Raw genomic sequence first — 19,362 nt, 5'->3', positions numbered from 1 at the left:
TATTGCCTCTGCAAATAATGTGAAGTTTGAAAGAGCCTTTATTTCTTCTCACAAGTATAAAATAGAATTTCCAATTATATACAGATATTAAAAGTAAAAATTAAAAAAAAAGCTTCACTTACATTTTCAAAAGGCAATCTAAAAACAGCCATACAAAATATAGAACCAAAATTCCTGCTGGTTATTTAGAAACATGTTAATTTACACATTTTTATTAATATTTATTTTAATCCCATTCTGGTTGGAAAACTTAATTTGTATGATTTCAATAATTTTAAATTTGTCAAGGCTTGTTTTATGGCATAATAAATGTTCTCTCCTGAAAACCTTTATGTTTGTTTGAGAACATCTGTTCCCCTATTGGTTAATGCAGTATGTATAAATTAAAAATATGTCACATATTTATTATACATGTACTTTTTGCATGTAGTTAATTGACACTGTTTTTCAAATTCTCCATTTCCTTGCTAGCTTCTGTAATGCTATCATACATGTCAATTACTGAGAGTGGAGTTTGAAGCTTCAATTATTATTTTTGATTTTATATTTCTCCTTTAATTTTTCCAGTTTGGGGTATTTGGGGGCTATGATGGTAGGTTCATATTTCTCTATAATTGTTATAATTTCCTGGTATATTTATTTTTCTATCATTGGAAAATCCCTATTTTTTTTTTTTTTTTTGGCCGGGGCTGGGTTTGAACCCGCCACCTACGGCATATAGGACCGGCGCCCTACTCCTTGAGCCACAGGCGCCGCCCGGAAAATCCCTATTTGTTATCAGTAATAACTTTGTTTTTTTGTTTTGAAGTCTATTTTGTCTAATATTTTAGTCACTGTAACTTACTACTGATTAGTAGTGATTAGTAAATGTAATTATTTACTAATGATTACTATCCGAAAGATACATTTTTTCATTCTTTTGCTTTAAATGTATTTGTATCTTTGCACTTGAACTGTATCTCCTATAGATAGCATATACTAAGACTGTTGTTTTTTAAATGCAATCTTAAGATCTCTGCCTTTTAATTGATTGCTTATTTCATTTACAATTGGATTTATCCAATTTATAATTATAATTAATCCATTTATAATTAATAAGACTATTAATATGTTTACATTTTTATCTTCCCATTTGTTTTTTGTTTTCTACAGTTTTCATTCCCTTTCTCTTATTCCCTCTATTTTGGCTTCCATTGCATTAGGTAAATATTTTCTAGAATAACATTTAATTTTTCTAATAAATTTTATTTATTTTTTTTTTAGTTTAAATACTCTCTGGCAGTGTTTTTAAGGAAGTAAACAAGGAAAATGAGCATATCTCTCAAAGACCATAAAATAAACAACTATAAAATGGTGATGGGCTCCATTAGGATAAAATAAATTATAAAAATGAGAATTTTATCAACAAAGATTCAGTATAATGTTTAGTAAATTAACATTTAAACATAGCCAGCATGTTATAAGATACATAAAATATGTATATTCAAGTAAATATGTAAATATACACATTGTAACATTCATATGTAGAAATTATTTATAGATTACATATGTATTTAAATAAGCAATGCAACAATTAATTCAATTACTTATCAAAGAAAAGTTGTTTTCATATTTGTTAGTATGCTGAGTTCTTCAGGTAAATATTGAACACAGGATGATGAATCAGTTTTTCAATAAAAGCCACACAATCTGTCTAACTTCTTGTTGTTGAGATTTAGAGAAAGTAGAGAGACTCTGATAAGGAATTAATCCCATCAATCAAACATCCAGAGTACCTGGATTTGGAGCATTTCCATACAGGCCCAGAAAAATCCTTCACACCCTTTTCTACGAGTAAGCCCAGTAAAACGTATTGAGGTCTGCGCTTGAGAAACTATGGCTAATGCTACCTCCTTCCTGCCTCTCTCAGGGCATAATGAATTATCTAGAGCATCTTAGATTATAGATGAGGGTGGATGATTGTATTAATTTCAGGAAAATATCTCTGCCTGATTCCCTGTCCCACTGAAAAAAATCTTTTTTCTATTTATCCCCTGTTTAGAATTTGCAGGTGTTAGATATTATCTTTTTTCAAAGTTATCTTGAATGTTTAACTAATTAAGAGCAGTTACCAGTCTAGAAGCTGGTCACGTATAGAGGGTGAATTCTGGGTGCCTTGAATTCCTGGTTCTCCTACATTAATAAACCTTTTTGAAAGCTCTATTAGTCCCTTTCTGTTTATAACAATATACTTGAAACTGTGTAATTTATAAAAAAAAAAAATTATTTCTTACAGAGACGGAGAATTCTAAGATGGAAAAGCTATGTCTGGTGAGAGCCTTCCTGCTGGTGAGGACTCTGAAGAGTCCTAGGTGGGAAAAGATAGGTACGAATCATATAGCAAAGGATCTAGGAAAGCTAACATGCTCCTCAGAGCCCTCATCGTCATCTTATAAAGTCACCATTCCCACTCCCATGATAACCTATGAATCCGTTAACCATAAATGGAACACCATCCATGAGGACAGTGCCTTATGATATAGACACTTTTTGATCAACTAAGGTGACCTTTCAGGGTAAGGAGACGAAAGTTACCTACAGGTTGAGGGTTCAGGCCTCAGCTGGCCTGGCAACATTCTAAAAGCCTATGGCTACAAGTAAAAACTCTCTTGCTAAAGTCACAAACAGCAGCAAATGCCAGGCAAATTGTCCAACGCTTCTTAACCCTGATTTATAACCCAGACTACTACAATTCTGACTGGATAGAAGACAGGTCTTACAATCATTCTTTCCTGACAAGCAACTATAGACCTCAAGCCCGTTTCAGTCAGCTGAGACATACAGATAAAGCATACACAAATGGTCTTTATTAAGATAAAGAGCCAAATTCCACCTCATTTTAACTCTGAAATTCCACCCCAGCGTAAACGTGGGATGTATGTTACACATAAGCCTACCCATTGTTCATGCACTTGACCTCTTCATAAATATGGATAGCTTTCCCTAAAACCTGCTGAATATGAATGACTCTTGTATAACATGGACACTGTGTGGCATAAACCAGCCCACCCCTTTTCTCTTTGAAGAGAGAACATCTTCAATACAAGCCAGAGACTGTCTCTTCCTGGCTGGCTAGTTGGTATTACCAATAAAGCTCTCCTTTCTATTATCTAGCCCTCTTTCCTGATGGTCTTTAACAGCCCTCAAGAGGCAAGCAACTTTTAAAGACCCCACCTTTCGATAATGCTGTGTTGGGTATTAAATTTAACATGAACTTTGAAAGGTAAAAATATTGAAACCATAGCAAAAGTTAAGGGATTCCTACATATTAATAGTAACACCACAGGAATATTCCATTAATCTTACCACTGTACCTTTCTCAAAAGCAGACTGCAGATTCACCACGAAATTTTAAGCTTCAAATCCTGGGAACATGCAATGCCTGTGTCCATTTGCACATAAAGACGTGTTCAAAATGACTTTAAACAATAAATTAGACATTAATTTTTAGAATAACTATTTTCCATTTCTAAAGAAACAAATGTTGGCTATCTTCTTAAAATATTAACTATTAATATTAAAAGGAGAGAACAATAAATATTTGATGGCAATATTTATACCTTGTGCAGGTAAAATAATTCTCTAAAAATTAATTTTTGTTAATCATGAAAATGAACTTCCAATTTAGTTTTTTAAATAAACATAATCCTTACTGTTTTCAGACAATGCCTGGAGGAAAAAAGTTACCACTTTTATTCCAAAGAACAAGTTTTTATTAGAAAACCTAAAAATTGTCAAGTTATAACCTGAAAATGCCTAAAAGCTTTCTTAAAATGCCATCACTTAGAGATATAATCTTACATCATCATTGTCTTTAGCCAGTATGTTTTAAGACATCATTATAACAGATCAAAATTTTAATTTTTCAAGCTTATCAGGATTAGTATATATGGTTCGATTGTTGAACTTGACAATTGTTTGATAAACTCTAGTGAAATTTTTAGACAGGAAAGAAGCTACTGTATCTATCATGTTAAAGACAAAGCTGTTAAAGATAATGTACCTCTCAAAGCATTTGCTAGATATGAAGCACTATAGCAAGTAGTGGAGGTGATGAAGAAATAGAAAAAATAACCACACAGCATAAAATTCTTACCATCTGAAGATTAAAAAAAAACTCTTCATTGTAGTTCTTTCGTTAAAAACCAAAATCATCACCAAGTTTTTCAACTGGATTCAAGTCAGAAACAGACATACTCTAAGCATAAGCTTTAATTTTTATTTATTAATTATACATTTTGCTATATTTCATTGTGCAAAACAAGTTACAAGGCAAGCCTCACTGGAAGGGATAGTGAATAGACTCTTCTTGATGGGAGAATTGGCAAAGTCATATTGCAGAGGCATGAATACCAAAGAATGAAATATTTGGGGACAAAATATGCATTGTAAATGAATGAAGGCATTTCTGTAAAAACTAAACACAATCCAAATTTATATTTCTGGTGGTAATTTATATATATGAAATATTTAGGAATAAACGTATGTAATAATATATCTATATTTTTTTCCAAGAAACCAGAGCATCAGTAAGTAGTATATTCCTTAGCCAATATTTTTTTTTCAAATATTAGCCATCTCTTATAACCCAGTTACAACCTACGAATAGGGGGAAGGGGGAAAGGGAGGGGAGGGAGGGGGGAGGTGGGCAGAGGTAGAGAGATTTGTGGGATTACACCTGCGGTGCATCTTACAAGGGTATATGTGAAACTTAGTAAATGTGCAATGTAAATGTCTTAGCACAATAACTAAGAAAATGCCAGGAAGGCTATGTTAACCAGTGTGATGAAAATGTGTCAAACGGTCTAAGAACCAGTGTATGGTGCCCCATGATCACATTAATGTACACAGCTATGATTTAATAAAAAAATACATACATATATTAGCCGTCTCAACTGTATATTTTACTGATTTTTAGATTTTAGCACACTTATGATTTCTTTTCTAAAAGTCTTTTTATAGAGCTAATACACTATTCTGCTCATTAAATGAAAAAAATACATCTATCTTTTCAGTCTTTCCTAGCTAGAGTGTCATAAATGAGAGTAATCCTAATGACCTATGGTATCTATGGTGTGTAATGAGTTCACTTTTCTTGAATTCATCTAGAATGGTACTAGCTATGTATTTTTCTTGGGAACATTGAGATGACCATGCAATTAATAAATTAATATACTTTATTAAGATTTTGTGTTCATTTATTTGTGAAAAATTAACTCAATTTTACCAAATAAATTTTAATCATTAAAATTACTTGGAGTTCCGGTTTTCAATGAATATTTAGTCATCAATATAAAAAAGAATCAGTGTCATGTACCATCCACATTACATGTAGACCTACAATAAGATTGGTTAATAGAGACGAATATATCCCCACTATCGTCTGCCAATGCAAGAATTGCACAAAATCATGAGTACTTCCAGAATTACAAATTCAAACATCAAAAGAAAAAAAAAAAGCAGTAGTTTTTTGGTGCAGAAATCTATGTATTTTTGCTATATGACAAGGATTTTGTAGATTACAAAAAAAAACAAACAAGAATTATTTGTCATTTTTCTTTTTTTTTTTAGAAATCAATTTATTTATTTATTTATTTTATTATTATTTTTTTTTTTGTAGTGACAGAGTCTCACTCTATCACCCTCGGTAGAGTGCTGTGGCATCACAACTCACAGCAACCTCCAACTCCTGGGCCTAGGCGATTCTCTTCCCTCAGCCTCCTGAGTAGCTGAGACTACAGGTGCCCACCACAAAGCCCGGCTATTGTTGTTGTTGTTGTTGTTGCAGTTTTGGCCGGGCTGGGTTTGAACCCACCACCCTTGGTATATGGGGCCGGCCATTTTTCACCTAAGCACTTTCTGTTCAAATATTCTCTGTACCCCATGGTGATATTTGTGTTTCAATGCCAGCCCAGCATAAGTGAAGGGGTTGGAATGTCATCACATTTCCTGTTATTAGACTAAAGAAGCAGGGAGGCTTATTAATTTAAGACTGCCAGATTTAGCAAATAAAATACGGATTCCTGATGAAATTTAAATTTCATATAAACAGATATTTTTATACAAGTATATTCCAAATATTGGAAACAAAATGATTGTTATGTAAAATTTAAATTTAACTCTTCTGCATTTTATCTGGCAACCCTACGGTAATTGTGATAGGCAATATTAAGGTTACAGGTCAAATTTTACCTGTGCTGAGAATAAAATGCTACTAACAAATGCATCCAGGTGTTTTATAACAAATGTATTTTTTATTTGTTTACAATGTCCTAGGCCTTCACAATTGCTAAGTAGCAGGGCACTTTGCTCTGATCCAATGCTGGTAATACTATCCCTTCATCCTTTCCATCTTTACGCTCTGTTATTCTAGCCCTTTTGTCAAGCTCCCCTCATGATCTTCAAACACAGCTCTTTCCAGAAGCAGAGAAAGCTCCTTCCCTCACTCCTATACATATTTCTTTAAATGCAAAAAACAACCAAAAAACAATTAACAGAAATATCCAGAAGAATTCTTCTCTCCTCGTATGTCATTGATCCACAAACTGGTTGCATTTCTATGCCAAAAGCAATCATTGTAAAAGAACTTGGAACGCTAATGGCATAGAACAATTATGACCCACGCCCTGTAGGAAAGGAATAAGCAAGTAAAAACTGAAACCGGGACATACAGTCTGCCACACAATTCAATTGTAGTTCCCTTGGAAGTCAACTCTTTTGCTTTCCAAGATAACACCCTTTCTCTCTTTCTCTCTCTCTCTCTCTTTTTCCCCACTCTTCCCTTTCATCTTTTTAATACATAATTGCAAGGATGTTTTACATGCCAGGCATTATTCTTGGTGGTGTAGATGTTTCAGTGGATAAATTCTTTCTGCAAACATTTCATAGCTCTCTCCTACCTGAACTAATAACTCCACTTGATAGCTAAATTAAAAAAAAAAATTAGAAACAATCAAATGGGAAGGATTCAACTGTGTTTGCTTCCATATTTTATGACTCTCCTCTGTGATGGTAGAAAAAATATCACTTTTTAAAGGACAACTCCCCATATATGTAAAGGATCAAGACTTTTATCACTCTTGCTTTCTCAAGGTCTTACCTCCTCCAGTTATAACTTCTCTTTCCCACATCATCATTTGCTCCATCAGTACACAAGCACATTTTAATATTCATACTGGTTCCCCCCGCTCAGGACTGGACTGGGGCCCTCCCTTCCTCCCCCATTTTTTATGCCTGAGTGAGCTCAGAAGTCAGTCTCATCACAGACCCCACAGCTAGGTATAAACAAGCCCTTTACAGGACATGTTGTTCTCTGGACACAAAGTCATAAAACAATCAGCCTGACCAGTATCTCAGCTGGGTTGTTTCTCCCAGAGCAAGAACACACCTACTGCCTCTCCTAGAGCAGAGAAGTGCCTCACATTGGACCATATTCCTACACAGGGGCAGATTTGAAATTAATTTCTGCCCACAGGCTCTTGGCCGATTGTGACATGTCCCAGTTATATATCTCATCCTCCCAAACACCCCTGCCTGCAGGTTAGGAAAAGCAAAATACAAACCTGTAGACAGAGGCCTAAATGCACTGCCCACTCAGGCCCCCTCGCTGCTGCCGGAGGCTCTGTTCCCCTCTTTTGCTTATCTAGCTGTCTATCAATATATTCCGTCCTGAAACTGTGATGTTCTAACTCCATCCATTTTGAATAAGTGAACCAAACTTACTCCATTTTGTTAAGAGCTTGCCAACCCCACCACCCCCTTTTGTAACCAAAAATAGCCCCTTGAGCAAGCAGCGACCCTGCAAAAACAGGAAGGAAATTTAGCTGAGAGCTGCAGAATCCTGCGACAACTGAAACAAATCTTGTGGAAAGCACAATCCTGTCACAAGTTGTCTGGTCTGTATGCAGTTTTTGGATTTCTGTAAGACCACAGATCCCACTCCTCATAGCTCTAACCTTGCAGATATAAGCTTCCGTAAATGTCGCTTATGCTAGGGCTTCCCATCCCCCACTAGAGTGCCATATAAAAACCTTGCACCCCCAGTTCAACACGTTCAAGAGACCTTGTGGTGTGAACCTGCTCTTGACTGGCCAGCCTAATGAAGGACCCTTGCTTAATTTGTACTTAGTGTACTGGCGTTTCTCTATAATCCCACTCGCAGCGGATACAACAAAACGTGCTCACAAGGTTTGTGGAGTCATTCTTCGACTCTGAGACCAAGGACCCTTCAAAGAGAAATTACAGCTAAAATATCCCCCAACTTTAAAACACACATTCTCCCTTAACAGATGCATATTTTTCCAGCAACCACCCAATTTCCATACTTCCAAGCTTAATTCGTCAGCAACAGCATACACACATTTTTTTTCCAGCACTTCACTGCCTATTCACTCTTTAACCTGCTCCTGTCTGGTCTGTGAACGCTATATTGTATTGGAACTGCATTCATCAACAGGATTAACGACCTGTCTTTGGACAATTCCAGGGCATACTTTTCTGTCTGCACCTTCGGCAGACTCTTGTCCAACATGACCACTGAATTCTTCCTAAAACTATTCCTTCTTCAGTTTTCATGCCATCTCACTCTTTTTGTTTTTCTTCTCTTTTATGTTTACTCTCCTATTCTGTATTTGCTCTCTAGGATTTCTAGGAGAAATTCTGTAGGTGTTTTTGATGGCATCTATTTTTTTTTCCCCCTGCTACATACTTTCTTGTGGCAATGTTATAAATTCACTTGCCCTTAGATGTCTCAAAAGCATGACAAAACAAACAAATCAGGCTCTTGATTATCCTTCTGTTTTCCCACCAGAAACTCATCTATCAGCTAATAATCCCCTTTCTTCTCTTATCTTTCTTATCTCGGTGAATTTTTAGTCCCACCATCGAAATTATTTTACCCTGAATTCCTCCCATCAATCACCAACCATACACGTACAAACACATACATGTAACTTGTCATTTGTTGAGTTCTGGTGCCTTAACTTAAAAGTACATAGAAGTTTTCTATTTCTCGTCAACTCCAAAATCCTCTAATTCATCATAATTTTTCTGTTAAAAAGCTACAATTGATACAGGATGGGTGGTGCCCCAGGCAGCACTGCGGGAGCAGGGGAGGGCTGCAGTCTCAACCCTGGGGTATTGATACTCCTGGTGAGGAACCAGCAGGGTGGAGGGGAGGCAGGAGTGGGTGCCACAGGAGGCTACAGTGGCCAAAGGGGCCAGAAAACTGCTGGGGGTTCAGCTGCCAGCTCAGGGAGCACTGTGGTGTATCCACACCAGTCTCTGTCTCCCTCCCCTTGCACTTGTGGCCGACCAGCAAAGCCCCCTTTTCCCGGGCCTGGGTAATTTCATGGAAGTTTCCTAGGCCTGGACAATTTCATGAATGGACTACATCCATTCATTAATCCACCCATTCTCCTTGCCCCTAGCAGAAGGGACTGTATCCATTCTTTGATGCACCCATTCACCTTGTTACAGCAGAAGGGACAGTGTCCATTCATTGATGTGCTCATAAATCTTGCCTCTTGCCCCAGGGGAAGGGATTGTATCCATTCATTTGTTAGAAAGTCAGAGATTTTTTCCTACTTAGGTTTTTCCCTCTGCCAGGAGTTATGCTGCTTTTTGTCTATTTTCTTTTCTGTAAAATAAATCCTGTCTTACCGCTGATCTGTGGTCCATGGATTCAGTTTTCCATTTGCCAAGAACAAGGACCTACTGAAGAAGAAACTCTGGTAACACAATGACCCCCTAAGATATTTCTGTTTTCACTCTTACTCCATCCAGTTTTTTCCCTCATAGGATAATCAGACTAATCTTTTAAGATGCTAAAGGCACCAAATGATTCTATATTATAAGTAGCTAAGAGATAAGAAGGGGCAAAATAATAAAATAGGCTGAATCTGGGACAATGAGAAATTGAGACGGGGAGAAGTGAATCAGGGAATGTAATGATGTCATGTACCTCTGCTGCCTAAAATGCTCCACTGAGAATTTGCACTTGGAATAATGTCCAAACTGTTTCTCACAGCCTAAACAACCTGGTCATTTCCAGTCTCTTCAACTTTGCTTCCTGCCGAGTTTATGTATTCCCACGATACAGGCTTTCAAATAGTTGATAAAGGACATCAAGTCCTTGCCTTCCAATTTTTCAGGAAGTATTAAGACTTTGGGGTTATGTTGAGAGCTTATAGATTGGTTTGTAAAACTAAACAGCCAATATATTCAATAAATTTTTAATTCCTTAACCATTTTTTGGTATAATGAAACAGCATAGCATATCTGAACCAGCCAAGCCCTAAGCCTCTTGAATTTCAACTTTTTTTCACCTTAGAAAAAGTCCTTACTTACCACTTCAAGTTCAGTTTGGCTCCATTTTCTGGGACTTAAGTGACCTAGCACAGAAGAATGTAGCGCCACCCCTTCTAGTGCTTAACTTATTATTGCTGCTTATTCAAGTATGATGCTGTTTCAGTTATATAATATGTAAAAGTTTATTTTGACAAGTCCTTGATACATCACAAGACACTTACTTTTTTTTAATGATAATATGTACTCTTTGTTCTTAATGAGCTATCAGGTTCAAATTTCCCTTTCTTCCCCCTCAGCTCTATGTCTTTTCTCTTACGAGCCTACCCCTATCTCACCCCATCCAAATACCCAATCTTATAACTGTTCTTCAACTGTGAATACTGTTTTATTTTCTTTTTTGAAATCTAACAAGTAAGTAGGTCTTTTCCTAAATAGGAAGATCTGTGTTATTTCCTCTCCCAGCAACAAGGGAGTTTACCCCGAAAAGAGATCGTCCAAGTTTGGGCTACTCGAAAACAGCAACTGGTGATTTCATGAATTACTTATTAGTGATGTACCTTTATTCCTTCAGCTTTGCCTCTGAGCTTTCTCCCTTTCTAGTTTCCAAGTACTTTCCATAGTAGTAAACAGAAAATGCTACTCTTCACAACTCCCCATCCATTCAAAAAATATAAAATGACAGTGATCATTGTTGAAAAATTATGTCACAAAACTTCATATTTCATATATAAAATGTTAGATGATTTTTTATAAAAATTGAATTGTTTGAAAATTATGTCTAACATATTAAAGGGTCTTTTTTCTTTAGATTTCTGCTTAAGATTATCTGAATAGATAGCTAGTATCAGTAATTTGCCAAGGCTTAGGTTCCATCTTTCAAAACACTTTAGAAATAATCCAATTTTAGGTAAAGGAGCTGATATTTTAAAGTGTATATGTTTACAGATTTGTAAACACAGATATTCCCATGAGATGAAGAACTGACTGAGTCAATTGCTTTAAATTTGGAAGTTTCTCCTAGGAAGCAACATACACATGGAGACATGGAGACGTATTAGAAAAAGAAATGGGGGTGGGGGGAGGTAGGTTGCATTTAATCTGGTATTCAACATTTTAATCTTTTTGATTATATTAGTTTCTTATCTAGTTGCCACTCTAATAAACTACCACAAACTTGGTGGCTTAGAAAAATAGACTTTTATTCTCTTGAAGATCTGGAGGTTTTAAGTGTGAAATCAATTTCACTGAGCCAAAACCAACGCGTCAGCGCTTTTCTGAAGATGCAAGAGAGCTGTTTTCGCACCTTGTGCAGCTTCTGAAAAGGAGCAGGCCTAGATTAGGTCCACCCAAAGATTATTCAGGCTACCACAATGACCCTGTGTAACTTTAAACTTCAGTTTCTTCTTTTAAACAATGGGCCTAATTAGCATATTTTGAGAATTGAATAAGATCAAAACTTTAAAGCACCCAAAATGATGGAACCATAATAAATGAAAGGGGTCATATGACAGGCAATGACATTTCCTAATTTACATGGATAACCTCTTCTTCAAACATATGTAACCACAATATTTAAAGAGAATTTAAAGTACTATTTTAAAAAATAAAATCATTTTCTAAGTCTGTATTATGTGTTGATTACATATCATTGCTCCTTAAATTATGATACTTCTCTGACTTTTTCTACTTTACTGTTTTGAATTATCAGAGGCATTAGCATCTCAAGAAAAGGTAAACAAATCTCTGATTGCCCTCATATAATACACAAAGGCAAATGCCAGCATACCCACTGATGTTCCAAACATTAACTTTGCGTGAATGGGCGAGAATTATTTTACCTTACATTTGGAATTGCAGACATCTTTGTTCTATTTTAAACTTATCGGCTAAGTCATCACTTCTATTATATGTAGTTTAGCTTTAGTGACAATAATACTGACAGTCAAAGTAGGCTTAAAGAGATACTTATCTTTAAACCAGTCTAAATTATATATCTTAAGGTCTCTGAAAGTTATTAAGATGGCTAAAGATTTTTCAGGATAACTGAAGCAGAGAAAACTGTCAAATTGGTACAGACATTTGAGAGAGAAGTTATTTCTTAGTAAGAGAGAGACATTGATTGAGACATATCAGCTTAATCAAAGACCTAAACCAGAGTTTGGAACAATAGATTCACATCACAAGACCTCAAAAACTAATCCTCTACTTTTGACCATAAATGGCATCAATTATCCCATCCTAGCATTTGTTTATAATACTATATTTTAAAAAGGCCTATAGGGAAGTAAAACTCGGTGGAAATCAAGTTGGAGTAGGGAGGAGGAAAGAAGGGTAGACTCCTACCTGAGGAGCACAATGAACAATGGACACTATTTGGGTGATGGATACATTTACAGCCATGACTCAGGTATCATAAAAACAATCCATGTATCTGAAAATATCTGTACCTTCTTAACATTTTGAAATAAAAAAAGAGTCTAGAATATTGGAATTACAAAATTCTTTTTCCATAAAGCAAGTTTTCGTATAAACAATGTTGATGCCTAAATGGAAGGTTAGACTGGGATGGGCAACCCTTTCATGTTGGAAGGCTGTAGTAATTAAGCTGTAATCAAATAGGTCCACATTCAATAAATTTCAATCAGATATACTTTGAAAGGAACATTATTTTATCAAAGATATACTTTGAAAGTCTAATTACTAGGTACTTAATAATTACAACAAATTAAAATATGTTAATTTTAAAGGTAAATAATATTTTTATGCCTTTATTGAGTCTGGTTTTTGTTGGGAAGCATTTGAATATTTGGTTGCAACATGGAGGTTCACAGTTTCAGTGGATCCTTCAATTGTGACCTGAAAATCATCTTGATTAGGGTTAGGTAGGAGACTGTGGACTTGCAGCACTAAGGGGTCAAGAAAGCAAGAAAGCATTTGGGGGGCATGTTGCGGAAGTGTGGGTATCCTACAGCATTTTTCCATATTTCAATTGGATTTTTCTTATCATCAAACAGTGACTTTTAAAATGTTATCTAATGAGAGCTTAATTGTTGAAAAACTAGTCTTGACATGTTATGGGTCTCTTTTTTGTGATCTGGTGGTATGAGTGAGACAGATGTAGGATTATTAGGAAAATTATAGAGAATTAATAGACAAAGAGATAAGTTTAAGAGCAGTGGGGTTTGGGGAGGTGGCACACGCTCTTTGTGATGCTTTTGGTATGTCGTCTCGAGTATCAGGCTAGTTCTGTATTTATTTTATATATCAGTGTTATAACTATAAATCTCATGAAGGTAAGGCAAATAATCTCTTCCTGGTTCTTGTTCTGTTTGTATTTTTATTAACTAATTTTATAATGAATTATGTCAATTGTATGGATTTGTTACTTTTTATTGTTTTAAGATATTTATGATCTTAACACAAACACAGAGTCTTGACAAGGTAAATAATTAGAAGCCTGGGTGTGGAGCCGCGGACGCGGGTCTCTATTCTGCAGGATGGGGTTTGTTAAAGTTGTCAAGAATAAGGCCTACTTTAAGAGATTCCAAGTGAAATTTAGAAGACGACGAGAGGGTAAAACTGATTACTATGCTCGGAAACGCTTGGTGATACAGGATAAAAATAAGTACAACACACCCAAATACAGAATGATAGTTCAAGTGACTAACAGAGAAATCATTTGTCAGATTGCTTATGCCCGTATAGAAGGGGATATGATAGTCTGTGCAGCTTATGCACATGAACTACCAAAATACGGTGTGAAGGTTGGCCTGACAAATTATGCTGCAGCATACTGTACTGGCCTACTGCTGGCCCACAGGCTTCTCAATAGGTTTGGCATGGACAAGATCTATGAAGGCCAAGTGGAGGTGACTGGCGATGAATACAACGTGGAAAGCATCAATGGCCAACCTAGTGCTTTTACATGCTATTTGGATGCAGGCCTTGCCAGGACTACCACTGGCAATAAAGTTTTTGGAGCCCTGAAGGGAGCTGTGGATGGAGGCTTGTCTATCCCGCACAGTACCAAACGATTCCCTGGTTATGATTCTGAAAGCAAGGGATTTAATGCTGAAGTACATCAGAAGCATATCATGGGACAGACTGTTGCGGATTATATGTGTTACCTAATGGAAGAAGATGAAGATGCTTTCAAAAAACAGTTCTCGCAATACATAAAGAATAACGTCACTCCAGACATGGAGGAGATGTATAAGAAAGCTCATGTGGCTATAGGAGATAACCCAGTCTATGAGAAGAAGCCCAAGAGAGAAGTTAAAAAGAAGAGATGGAACCGTCCCAAAATGTCCCTTGCCCAGAAGAAAGATCGGGGAGCTCAAAAGAAGGCAAGCTTCCTTAGAGCTCAGGAGCGAGCAGCTGAAAGCTAAACCAGACACCAATTTTATATATTTCCTGATTTAAAAGAATAAACTTATTCATAAAGAAAAAATAATAATAATAATAAATAAATAATTAGGAGCCTGACTTATAGAAAAAACCTTAGTTGATGCACAGTCACACATCACAGACATGATCTTTTAATATTTTGACAGTTTTGTGTCTAGACAGATAGACTCTCTTGGCCAAACTAAGGAGACAGAAGAAAAGAGGTATTTCATCTCCTTACCTGGTCCAGAGCAAATATTCCTGTGTTGAAGAAGGTTTAAAGATTTCACATTTTTAAACACCCTAATTACACCCCCCACCCCCCTGCAGAGAATGGCCACAAGGCCTGCTGGGAGGAGGGGGAATATTCAACATGTCAGGCTTTAACATATTAAAGTGACAAAGTCTCATGCTTTGTGCTCAAAGCCAAGAAATGTATTCTGAATCAATATCTCCTATTAGTGTTTTATCTTTTGTCCATACTCTACAATCTTATTTCTAATAATATTTCTAATTTATTTACAACTATTTGTTTACAATAGTTAAACATTGGTTTTAAACTTATAAAATCCTTATTACCAATAATATAAATACATCAAGATATGACCCTTCCCTAAGTGTTCCCACATACACTCTTCACTCAATCAATTCCATCTGTAGCTCTTTAGGTATCTTGATGACATCATTTAGGTGAGGCTGAAATGCTAATGAGTGTGATGTCATGATTCTCCAAGTCAGTGAACCCTTCACTGTCTCCAATTAACAGCATCTGTGTATTCTTCAAATGACTCACATGTATCATTGTGTTCATCAATGACCTTTGCTAATTGGGGAAAACATTCATTCAAAATTATCTTTTGAAGAAATGTTTAGAAACAAGATAGATTTTTCAAAATGCTTGGGTTTTTTGTCACATATCATGTAAACTTAGTTTTACCTTGCAAAGAAATATTCAAATCCTTTTGATTTGATATAGTATTATACAGAAATGATACATTCCTGTAGAAATCTTATTTTCCGTAAAATTTAACCTTCTATTCTTGAAGAGACAAAATTTTGGCTAACACCTGTCCCTGTGATAGCCAATATACTTTAGAATGATAGATGATAGGGCAAATACGCACCTCATCATTCAACTTTAACACGATGGGAAACTGATGATGTTGTGTTGCATTTGCACAAATATAGTTAACAATACTCCTATCTTGTTATAAAGTGCACTCAAAATAGTAGCTTTAGCACAGGGATTTTGCTGATACAAGATAAAATCAAAAGAAATGAGACCATCTGGGTATGTTAATACTTTCTTCTTCTGTGCAATAAAACCTTCATGTTTTCCTGTCATGGAAAGTTCACTGTATATTCACTCATTAAATTTACCAAATTCAGTCAAACTTCACATAAACTTTCATTTATTTAGAAAGATGTTGATGTTATCCATTCCCCATGCTTTCACAAAAACAGAACTGGTTGTCCAAAGACAGTAACTTTGTAGCAAAGGAAATTTGATTATAGCTAAATTAATGCAAATGTCAAAGAAAAGAAATTTTTTTTCTTATGACATCATGCATGAAGTACAAAACCTGTGCCAAGTCTGTAGTATCAGTTGGTTCATCTAAAACAATTCATAGTACATATTTTCCTTCTGAAGTATTGTATGAGGTTGTTCTGTTAAGTTGAAGGCTAATAAGTGCTGTCAATCAGTTATGATTCTCCTTGAAAAAGGCAGTTGTTTGTACTTTGAAACTTTATCATGGTCTAAGCATCCTACAACTTTGACAATGCACTTTCACAATTTCTACATCACTGAAGGGCTTCCCTTTTTTTCCTGTGATTATATAAGCTACTTTATAATTATTTCCAGGTTTTATTGCTGCTTGAAAGAATTGTTTTTGCTTTTGCTTTTCATCTTTTAATTTCTGAAATACAAAAACTTTCATGCCTCTCATTCTAATTTAAAATCTTTATGGTCTTCATGTGTATTATAATGCTGATCAGCACTGAATCTCTTTAATGTTGATATTAGTGTATCACAAAGCAAGCAAATCATTTAATCTTTAGCAGAAACAACGTAATATTGCAATTCCCAATCCTCATTTAAAAATGTTTTCTTCCTTCAGCATTCTCTTGGTCTTCTTTGACATGATGGGCTGTTAAGAAGACAGAATTAAAAATACTGTTGAGCTGTGCAAACTATGCACAAATTTTACTTCAAATAGAAACAGGGAACACCACTGTCAAAAGCTGATAACAGACTGGTATACTCAACTCCTATAAACAGTCACCAAGCAGTCTCCTGTAGTAGTGATGACAGTCAGAAAGGGGACCTTACAACAAAATTGTGGGCATAGCAGCTGTAAATTTAACCTTTATGGCTTACTAATGTTCTAATAGTGTTGGTCAATCTTGAAGGATTATTTTGTTGAAATCTATTTTATCCTTTGGTATTTTAAATATGCTCATTTTAAAAATAAAATAAAAATATAAAAGATGAACAAAAACATTAATAAAAATAAAAGGATTTCTTTTGCAAAATTTGGCCACATCTAAGGACCTAAAAGACCACAGATTCCCATCCCTGGTCTAGACTTTATGTTTATATTTCCAAACCCTTGGGAATGATATTTATTGTGAACTGTATCTTGAGATATTTAATTCCTAGATATACATGGCTGAGTACTTCTCACTCTTCAAGGTTTAGCTGAGATATCACCTGCAAGAAGAAGCCTTTTTTTAATATTTATTAAAAATTAGTGTTTCCACCCAGTTACTTTCTGTAATGTCACTCCATTTACTTTCCACACAGTTTTTATGTCTTTCTGAAATTATCTATTCATTATTGTCTCTCTTCCCACAGCATGTAAGGCTGAAAACAAAAACCTCTATATCTCAAGTGCCTAACTTAATTCCTTCAGGCACTTAATGAATACCTGTTGAATAAATGAAAAACCAAAAACACATTTATGGAGGTAAAAAATACTTTTGGTATTTTAGAATTTTATGATTGCATGTTGACTGTCTTATCTATGTCTTTAAGATTAGCAAACTCTTCAACAACTTTCAATACTCAAGAGATTTTACCTAGAGCTTGACAAATCAGAGACCGTTAGAGATTATTGCTCTCAAATGACCCTGGAATGCAATGCAAGAATTAAATACAAAAGAGCCTCCTGGAGTTTATATTTTCTATGGAAACATGACCTAACTAACAAGATTCCTATCCCTGATAAACATTCTTTAACTTTTATATTTAAACAAGGTAGAAGGAAAGGACTATTCACTTTTCTGTTTGAAATTTTCTGTGGTAGAAAGTCTCTGCATCAATCAACTCAGACATACAACTGAGGATAATTTTTATATTTTAGTAGAGATGCTCTGTGTGTCTTTTTCTAAAGAATACTATGAAGAGTTCCTGGTTGTTTAGGAATTCTTCATAGTATTAGAGTAGTCAGTATCAATTAGAATAATCAAATATTCTAGATTTGAATATTTTCAATCCCTTTAGTACCAGTCAAAAAAAAAAGACTACTCTTCCTCTTTGCTGATGATATGATCTTATACTTACAGAACCCCAAAGACTCAACCACAAGACTACTGGAAGTGATCAAAAGTACAGTAATATCTCAGGATATAAAATCAATGTCCATAAATCAGTAGCCTTTGTATATGCCAATAACATTCAAGATGAGAAGCTAATTAAGGACACAATCCTCTTCACAGTAGCTTCAAAGAAAATTAAATACTTAGGAGTATACCTAACAAAAGAGGTGAAGCAACTCTATAAAGAAAATTATGAAACCCTAAAAAAAGAAACAGTAAAGGATAATAACAAATGGAAGAACATACCATGCCTATGGCTGGGATGAATAAACATTGTGAAAATGTCTATATTTCCTGAAGCAATCTACAGATTCAATGCCATCTCTAAAATACTAACATATTTTCAAAACTTGGAAAAAAATAATTCTTTGTTTTCTCTGGAACCAGAAAGAAATCCATATAGCTAAGACAATTCTTAGAATAAAAACAAATCTGGGGACATCAGCCTACCAGACTTTAGGCTATACTTCAAGGTCATAGTGATCAAAACAGCATGGTATTGGCACAAAAACAGAGATACTGACATTTGGAACCAAATAGAAAACCATGGGATGAAACTAACATCTTACAGCCACCTAATCTTTGACAAACCAAACAAGAACATACTGGGGGAAACAATCCCTATTCAATAAATGGTGCTGGGAGAACTGGATATCCACATGTAAAAGACTGAAACTGGACCTGCACATTTCTCCACTCACAAAAATTTATTCAAGATGGATAAAAGACCAAAATTTAAGGCATTAAACAAGAAAAATCCTCAAAGAAAGGATGGGAAAAACACGTGAAGATTACTGGCCTGGGAAAAGACTTTATGAAGATGACTTCCATGGCAATTATAACAACAACGAAAATAAACAAATGAGACTTAACTAAACTGAAAAGCTTCTGTACAGCTAAGGAGACAACAACCAAAGCAAATAGACAACCTACACAATGGGAAAGGATATCTGCATAGGATCTACAGAGAACTCAAGTTAATCAACATGAAGAAATCCAATAATCCCTTATATCCCTGGGCAAGAGAGA

General features: G+C 35.3%; 1 protein-coding gene across 1 annotated transcript; it reads left to right on the top strand.

Moving 5' to 3' along the window:
* Positions 1–13,809: 13,809 nt before the first annotated feature.
* Positions 13,810–14,790, top strand: LOC128560275 (60S ribosomal protein L5-like). Its single transcript, XM_053553850.1, has one exon. The coding sequence runs from the start codon at positions 13,845–13,847 to the stop codon at positions 14,733–14,735; it is 891 nt and encodes a 296-aa protein (XP_053409825.1). The 5' UTR covers positions 13,810–13,844; the 3' UTR covers positions 14,736–14,790.
* Positions 14,791–19,362: the final 4,572 nt, after the last annotated feature.

This window comes from Nycticebus coucang, chromosome 11 (assembly GCF_027406575.1).
Source record: "Nycticebus coucang isolate mNycCou1 chromosome 11, mNycCou1.pri, whole genome shotgun sequence".
NCBI lineage: Eukaryota > Metazoa > Chordata > Mammalia > Primates > Lorisidae > Nycticebus > Nycticebus coucang.
Note: the sequence above shows the minus strand (reverse complement) of the source record. Positions and strands in the feature narration are given on the sequence as shown.

Bases quoted from the DNA above. Each gene is read 5' to 3' on its own strand.
- LOC128560275 (XM_053553850.1), top strand. From the start codon at position 13,845: ATGGGGTTTGTTAAAGTTGTCAAGAATAAGGCCTACTTTAAGAGATTC.